At 37.4% G+C, this 9,025-nt stretch overlaps 1 protein-coding gene across 1 annotated transcript; it reads right to left on the minus strand.

Annotated features, from left to right (window-relative positions):
* Window positions 1–5,590: 5,590 nt before the first annotated feature.
* On the minus strand, window positions 5,591–7,861 carry LOC119665757. Its single transcript, XM_038075001.1, has one exon. It carries the CDS (start codon window positions 7,859–7,861, stop codon window positions 5,591–5,593), a length of 2,271 nt encoding a protein of 756 aa, XP_037930929.1.
* Window positions 7,862–9,025: the final 1,164 nt, after the last annotated feature.

Here is a 9,025-nt window from a genome sequence, read left to right on the forward strand (position 1 = left end):
CGTACGTTCATTCCGTGATCCAAACATCGACTCAGATCACTACCTTGTCGCAGCCAAGGTACGCATGCGGCTTAGTACCGCCAACAATGTACGCTCTAATGTTCAGAAAAAACTAGACGTTAATAAGCTGCGATCACGAGAGACAGCCGAAGTTTTCGCCGCTCAGCTCTCTAGCCGATTAAACAACCAACCCTCCCGTCCCGATAATGCCGGTAGACAGTGGGGACATATCTCTCACTCCCTACGCACAACACCGGAAGATGTCCTTGGTTTACAACGTCTCCCACGGCGAAACCAATGGTACGACGAAGAGTGTCGCCAAGCTACTGCTGCGAAGAACGCGGCCTATAAAAGGACCCTGCAGTCAGCAGCAACGCGAACCGTGCATGAACAATATCGGGAGATGAGGAAGGTAGAGAGGTGCCTATTCAGACGGAAGAAACGAGATCAAGAAAGGCGCGAGCGAGAGGAAATCGAGGTGTGTAGAAATAGGAATGATGCCCGTAAATTTTATCAAAAAGTCAACCGTCTGACTCAAGGCTTTAAGCCTGGTGCATCAACCTGTAAGGACGAAAATGGTAATCTGGTTACAGATACGCAGAATGTACTGAAAGTATGGAAGGAGCATTTCTCCAAACTACTATCTGGCGATGATAACATCAACTCTGCCATTGAAGAAATGCCCTCTGTATCCCCAATCGAAAATGATGACGTTGAAATTCCACCACCTAGCCATAACGAAGTGCGTGTTGCTATACAGCGACTTAAGAACAACAAAGCGGCAGGCGCAGATGGCCTGCCTGCTGAATTGTTCAAGGCCGGCGGCGATATGCTGATAGGGTGCATGCATCAGCTTATCTGCAGAATATGGTTAGATGAAAGTATGCCCTGCGATTGGAATCTCAGTAGCCTTTGTCCTGTCTTGAAAAAAGGTGACCCGACGATTTGCGCCAACTATCGCGGGATTAGCCTGATACCTGTCGCGTACAAGGTTCTTTCAACTGTACTGTGTGAAAGGTTGAAGCCACATGCCAACTCACTGATTGGACCTTATCAGTGCGGCTTTCGACCTGGTCGCTCCACCATTGATCAGATATTCACACTGCGACAAATCCTGGAAAAAGCCCACGAACATAACATCGACACTCATCACCTTTTTGTCGATTATAAAGCAGCTTTCGATAGCCCATTAGGGATCGCGTTTACGCCGCAATGTCTGAGCTCGGTATCCCTGCAAAATTAATTCGGCTTTGCAGAATGACGCTGAGTAATACCCGTAGCTCCGTCAAGGTAGGATCGAGTCTCTCTGAACCTTTTGATACCGTGCGAGGCTTCAGACAAGGTGATCCCTTATCATGTGACCTCTTCAATTTCGTCATGGAAGTGATCATGCGCAGGGCAGGTGTTCATCGTAATGGGACAATATTCTACAAATGTGTCCAGCTCCTTGCTTACGCCGACGACATTGACTTCATTGGGCGTAGCAAGCGTGATGTTACAGCTGCTTTTGCTGCTATCGAAAAGGAATCTGTAGGAATGGGTTTAGCGGTGAATGAGGGAAAAACGAAGTATATGTCGGCTACTGGTAGAAATGTGCGTCGCTCGGACACCGGGCTAGTGGCTGGCGACTATAATTTCGAATCTGTCAAGGATTTCATCTACCTTGGCGCCGCCGTAACGAATACAAATGATGTCAGTCTGGAGATCAGACGAAGAATCACCATTGCTAATAGGTGCTACTATGGGCTCAGTAGGCAATTGGGATGTAGAGCCCTCTCTCGACAAACGAAACTTACGCTCTATAGGTCGCTCATCCTCCCTGTGCTTCTGTATGGCGCAAAAGCATGGACGTTATCACAGAATGATGAAGCAGCACTGGGAGTGTTCGAGAGAAAAGTTCTTCGTAAGATCTTTGGTCCTCTACGAGTTGGCGACGACTACCGCATTAGAATGAACCACGAGCTGTACGAGCTTTATCACGACATTGATGTAATTCAGCGCATTAACATCCAGCGGCTTCGCTGGCTTGGTCATGTCGTGAGAATGGATGAAGACGCTCCGGCGAAAAAGGTGTTTGAAGCAGTAGTCGGCGGAAGAAGACGTAGAGGTAGACCGTGTCTCCGATGGAGTGATCAAGTTGAGGGAGCACTAACTGGACTTGATATACGAGACTGGAGAAGGCGCGCACGCAGCAGAGGCGCCTGGGGAGACATGCTGCGTCAGGCCGAAACTCGGTAACGGGTTGTTATGGCCACATAAGTAAGTAAGTATATATTACATGATTAAGTAAACTAAACTGATATAAATTAATTGATTTAAATTATTATATATTAATTTACATATTTATTTATCATATATTATTTGTTACAATATATATTTTGTTTACGTAATGTGATATTATTAACCAAATAAGGAAGCATAAGTTTTTTATATTACTAAAAAGTTAACATATGTGTATATTTAAAATACCTTAATCCTTATAATATTCAATAAGCACTTTAACTTATTGAATATTGCTTATTGGTTATAGATTAAGCACTTGAAACTTATACGGCGTTTACATTGGCCGAAAATGGCTCATTTTGGTCAAAAATCGAAAATGAGTATCGAATGGCTCATTCTTGCATATAAAATTTCAAGCACAAAAATGAGCAATTTTCTCACATTCTGTATGACGTTCGAATGCATTCCACATACGTTCCAAATGCAAAGGAATCCATTGAACATACCCTAAATGAAAGCTCTTCATGGCATTTTGACAGTTTGAAAAAGCTGTTTTGACATATTTACAAAAAAAGATAAACAAATGTTTAGTAGTTTTATTTCAGTTTGAATTGTTACCATGACAACGAATGAAATACAACGAATGTAAACACTTTCAAATGAGTCATTCAAAATGAGCCATTTTCGGCCAATGTAAACGCCGTATTACTCTATATAAAGCAGAATTAGGTTTTTGACGAGAATCAAAGAATAGTTTTTATTGATTGATTACTTTCTTTATTGTTTCAATTTCTTTTATACAATTTTTGTGCAATAATTTTATTAATAATAATTATACCTCAGCAACAAATTAATTGGAACACTGTTAATAATGCAAAATGCAACGTTGCATATTTCACCGTTGCTCCAGTTAAGTTGTTGCCTCAGCTTAACATAAATATTCAAAATAAATTATTTCACAATTGCTAAATTGCTTAAAATATAAATTGAATGACACAATTTAACAATGTGAAATAATTTATTTATTACTTAATTTCTACCTTAACATTCTCCCCTCCGTTGAGTAGTATAATAATAACTCAACTACTTATACTTCCACAACGAGCTGTTGCCGTCTTGGGGTAGGTTGTGGATATGCTGTGGACTCAGATTGAGGTGAATCATCTTTTCGTCGGGTTTGTTTACACTTCTGCATAGATTTGTATATTATGTAAGTGCAACACAATGTCAGCAGTAAAATAGTTCCCACGTAACTAATTATATGGTGTGGTTGAGAAACTGGTTCGGCCTTAACTGAAAACTTATCCATAGCCTTTAACCTTTGATGTAACATGGATAGTTCTTTCAGTTGTGTCTCAAGATGATCGTCAGCCTTGTTGATGATTGTTTTTATTTCATTTAGTGTAGTTATGGATGCAAGCTGTTCTACATGAACAAATGATGAATGAACTACAGATGGCAACGAGTAATGACCTTGAATTGTAACTAGATTGTTTCTTATTGTACATTCTGGTCGTAAAGTTAGAATGCCCGATCCTTCTATTGTGACTTGATTTAATTGTGTTCCGCAAACAGATGACATCTCAGTTCTATTCACTGTAGCATATATCCATTGATTTGTTTGTTCCATTTTCGTCCAAACCATCTTATTGGATAACTGTGTTAATCTGCAGCTTGTTGTGGTTCGATTATTAAATAATTCTATCTCACACGTATGAGTTTCTGAGTATCTGCCTAGTTTTATATGCTTTCTAGAACAAATATACACCGCCTTGTTCGGAATTTGACAATTATCTAGCTCATTTTCTCGCAGGGGAATGTATTGATCTCGAAATGTGTTTACTGCTATAAACGAGACATCACTTTTGATTGTTAAAATGGTGTTGTTTATAACTGTTGGTATAGGTAATATTCTGAATAGTTCCATGTCATAGGAATCTATAAGTGGTACCTTAATAACAAATATGATTTGTTCCTTAGTTACTGCTCCAGATATTTCCATTATTCTGTAGAGTTGAACTAAATCATCTTGATTAACCGGAAATCGTCGAGATGGCGGAATATGACTTCTTATATGCTTGATCTCATTTTTTAGTTGTTGAGGTGATAACAATAGAGGACTTATTTTTCCGTGATGAGAGTCAATTAAAACATTTATAATTTCAGCTTGTATTCTTTGCAAATTAGCACCCATCAGTGTCAATTGTATTGCAATTGATATGAATATCTGCGTAATTTTAATTTGTTCGGTTTCATTGTCGATTCGATTTAGTACTTGGCTAATTTGATCTTGAAGTTGACCAAGTTGACTATTAACAGTTTCTTCATCACGTTTAAGTATATTTAATGTTGAATCTATTATGGAGGTTTGATTCTGCAGCAATCTAGCTAGGTGGTTATCATCTTCCTTTAGCTGATTTATTGTTTGTGACGCAGAGGATAGCGTAATTTGAGTCCAGAACCCCAAATAAAGCCTTTGCCACATTTCCAACGAGGTTTATGGCTCCTCGTTTATCTCGTCTGTTGTTTAATAAAATCTTCTCCTGTAGGATATCATCTCTTGTATGCTCAAACGTACCTACGAGCGTGTGACAAGCCGAACCCTGCTGTAGTTTGATGCACAATTTATCTAGTGCAGAAATTCCATTAACGAATGTGTTATATTGGGTCTGTACCGGAGCTAATTCATAATAAACAACCATTTTCCATTCACCTGTTACCATCTGAACAGTGCCCATATTTTCGAAGTAGAGACCAATACTTGAATTAAGCTGTGTTGTGGTTACAGGATTGCCCAATATAATTGGCAGAAAGAATAGTGTGAGAATGATTGCGAATAATGTTGTTTGTTGGGGCAACTTTATTTTCTTTGATGGAACTACCAAAGTATCTTCCTGGCTTATGTTTGAATGATGTTTTCGTTTTTCGTCTTTCTCTTCATCTTCTCGAAACAGTGGAGCAAGCCGATGAATAGGCCGTTTACAAATTCCTGCAACTGTCTTCACTTCCACTACTCGTACCATGCCATCATCGCCTCGAAACACTTTCGTAACCCGACCTAAGGGCCAGTTGAGTGGTGCTGTATTGTCTTCTTTAATTATGACCATCGTGTTTTCTTTGACATTGTTAACAGGAACCTTCCATTTATGTCGCTGTTGTAGTTCTGTTAAGTACTCAGCGTTCCATCTTTTCCAAAATTCCAGTCTCAAATGAGAAACCAATTTCCACCTGGTAAGTAGGTTGTGATTTGTCCCATGAACATTGGTCTCTATAGGTGCAGTGAGTGGTTCACCAATAAGGAAGTGACCTGGTGTCAATGCGGCAAGATCGTTTGGATCTGATGACATTGGTGTTAATGGTCTTGAGTTCAATATTGCTTCAAGTTTTCCACAAAATGAGTTTCACATAATTTTTCTTGATCAGACAGTAGTTTTGAATTTTGTGCTGATTCTTCAAGATCCCAAAATCGGACGAGAAGATTATTTAGCGAATCTTCTTCTTCGCTAAACATACAACAGACTGCGTCACCTTTTGCTGTTTCTGATAGTTTGCCACTTACAACCCATCCAAGAGTAGTATTCTGGAGTATTGGTTTGTCGACTCCCAATTGGATTTGCCCTGACGTTAAGAGATGTGGATAAAATTCAGCTCCTAATAATACGTCTATTTTTTGTGGCTCATTGAAGTTAGGATCAGCTAATGTAATATTTTTTGGAATGTTCCATGAACTGATATTGACACATTGTGTTGGTTGTGGAGCAATAATATGTGGTAACACAAATGCTTCTAAATTTGTATTGAAATTGCTATTCATTGATTTAAAAACAGTGCTGATTCTTTGACGAGCACCCTTTGTGGTGTTACCAACTCCATTTATACGCATTGATGTTGCTTTTGGAGTTATTCCTAGTCGATGAGCTACCCTCTCGGTCATTAAATTAACTTGAGAACCTGAGTCTAATAATGCTCTACATTGAATTTCTTGGCCGTTATGTGCCAATAATCTTATAGTTGCTGTTCCTAAGAATACATATTGCTGTTCATTGTGCTTTCTTGCAATAGTTAATGATGCTTGATGATCAACGCTTAAACCTGTGCTTACATTGCGTTGAGTATTGTTCGACTTTGGTATTGTTGTATGTTTTTCAGTGCCATTAACCCATGAGTTTACATGTAGTAAAGAGTTGTGTTTTTGATTACATTTGATACAATTGCCTGATTTACAGTTGTATGCTATATGACCTGGTCGCAAACAGTTACGACATAAGTTTTGTTTTTTAACAAATTGTAGTCGTTCAAAAGTATTTGCTTGTAAGAACCCTTTGCATTGGTATATTTGATGTAAATCTTGCTTACAATATATGCATGATTGCCTGGTTGATTTGTTGATTGTTGCGGTATTACATACCTTTACGTTATTATTGGTAGTACTCTTTTGGCCGATTGCTTCCAGAGTTTGAAAACGTGTTTCAATGAAACTTAGAAACCCTGTCATTGATTGTAATTCCTTTGGCCTTGCCAATGATTGCTCATACAACGTATGTGTAGTTGCATCCAGCTTCTTTGTTAATAAATGAAGGAGGAGTGGATCCCAATGAACTGTTTGAACATTTAAGTTATTTAATGCCAACAAACATTCATGTATGACATCATGTAGTGACTTTAGAGACATTGCAGTGCCAGAGCATTGAGGTTGTCCGAGCAGCCGTTGTATTAACATGGTTGTTAATATCCTCTTATTCCTGTATCTCTCCTGAAGTATCTTCCATGCTACGTCGTAACTATCATTGGTAGTTGGCAGATGTCTGATGAGCCTCTCTGCTTCTCCTGATAAATTATTTTTTAAAAACCACATCTTTTGTACCTTGGGTAGTGATTGGTTGTCTACCATTTGAGAGAACATATCATAAAATTGTGTCCATTTAAGATAATCTCCGTCAAATCGCGGTATAGACACCTTCGGTAATTGAATTGGATTGTTAGTTACCTCTGTTGTAACTACATGTGGTTGTTTTGTTAATATCAGCTCAGAAATTGAAATCAAAGTTTGTTGTATTAATTCCTCTAATTGTTGATATTCGTCTATATTGTAACCAATTGATAGTGGGTCACTAGCGATTTCCCATATATTAAAATTGAGTTCCTCAATTTCTTGCCACAACTTGTTGATTTTTATTTTGTATATTTCCAACGCAGTAAACGTGTTTGATCCCAAATCTCCTTGGACCTTCTCCAATAGTCGTTTTAATGATATTTTCATTCCCATTTGCTTGTTAATGAGACATGAAATCTCTGTTTGTTTAGATACTTGCGACTTCTTGCCGGGATTTGCTTCATCACTGAACTCCTGTAGTTGCTGAGTGAATCGAGCAATGTAGCATTCTGCTAAGTCTTTAGTTTTTAAATAATCCTCATTAGTAAAATATTCATGAGTGGTTTCGACATCTGACAACTTCCTGATACGGTTGTCATTCTCTTCAAATTCAGACCATATATTAATTAAACGCCTTTTACGTTCTTCAAAGTAAGCTTTATTCAATTTCCTTTCTTTTGGATCCTTTTTGAAATTCGAAATCAATTTCTGGATTAATTGACCCAGTTGTTGCTGTTCGAGAATTAACTCCTCAAAAGTTTCCATATTTGTTTCCAGCAAATCAGGTACCTTGGTGCTTGTAATGTGTTCGCAGCTCACACTGTTGTGCTCTTGCTGTTTTATTGAAAGCTCACACTTGTTGTGCTTTTGCCTTTTATCTGCTTGAAGCTCACACTGTTGTGCTCTTGCTTCGACGCCTTAATGAAGTAGTATGTGATCGTGATCTTTGGTCACGTCCTTGATTTACGTCCTTGATCTACGTCGATCACGTCGGGGTCACCAAATTTTATGTATATTTAAAATACCTTAATCCTTATAATATTCAATAAGCACTTTAACTTATTGAATATTGCTTATTGGTTATAGATTAAGCACTTGAAACTTACTCTATATAAAGCAGAATTAGGTTTTTAGACGAGAATCAAAGAATAGTTTTTATTGATTGATTACTTTCTTTATTGTTTCAATTTCTTTTATACAATTTTTGTGCAATAATTTTATTAATAATAATTATACCTCAGCAACAAATTAATTGGAACACTGTTAATAATGCAAAATGCAACGTTGCATATTTCACCGTTGCTCCAGTTAAGTTGTTGCCTCAGCTTAACATAAATATTCAAAATAAATTATTTCACAATTGCTAAATTGCTTAAAATATAAATTGAATGACACAATTTAACAATGTGAAATAATTTATTTATTACTTAATTTCTACCTTAACAATATGATTAGCAAGTAGCAGCAAATTATTATACTGCAACCCCAAAAAGAGAGTCATTTGATGTTATCGTGGTAAGATCACATGTATTTAATACGTGTGCCGAAATGTTATAAAAAATAAGTTTTCAAAAACAATTTCAAATGCACTCTCACGAAGTGGGCGGAGTTTCCGTTCTTGTAAATATATTCTTTGGTCAACATAAATGATTCAATTTTTTACAAGGAAAATGAAGAAACACATATCGGTATATTAACCAAAAATAATTTTTCGATCAACATTATAAAATCCTTGATAAAAGAAGTAAAAACTATTGAAAGTACAAAATCGGAGAGTGAACCAAAAACTTATGTATCAATGACTTATACACCTAGCTTTTCCGAAAACTTTCAAAAATCTGAATGCTTCAATAAAACAACACATGAAGTTGCATTTAAAACTACAAACACATTATGAAATTCGTTTAATAAAACAAGAAGTCCAATAGA

Source organism: Teleopsis dalmanni, chromosome 1 (assembly GCF_002237135.1).
Source record: "Teleopsis dalmanni isolate 2A chromosome 1, ASM223713v2, whole genome shotgun sequence".
NCBI lineage: Eukaryota > Metazoa > Arthropoda > Insecta > Diptera > Diopsidae > Teleopsis > Teleopsis dalmanni.

Coding starts and splice junctions, on each gene's coding strand:
- LOC119665757 (XM_038075001.1), bottom strand. CDS start 7,861: ATGGAAACTTTTGAGGAGTTAATTCTCGAACAGCAACAACTGGGTCAA.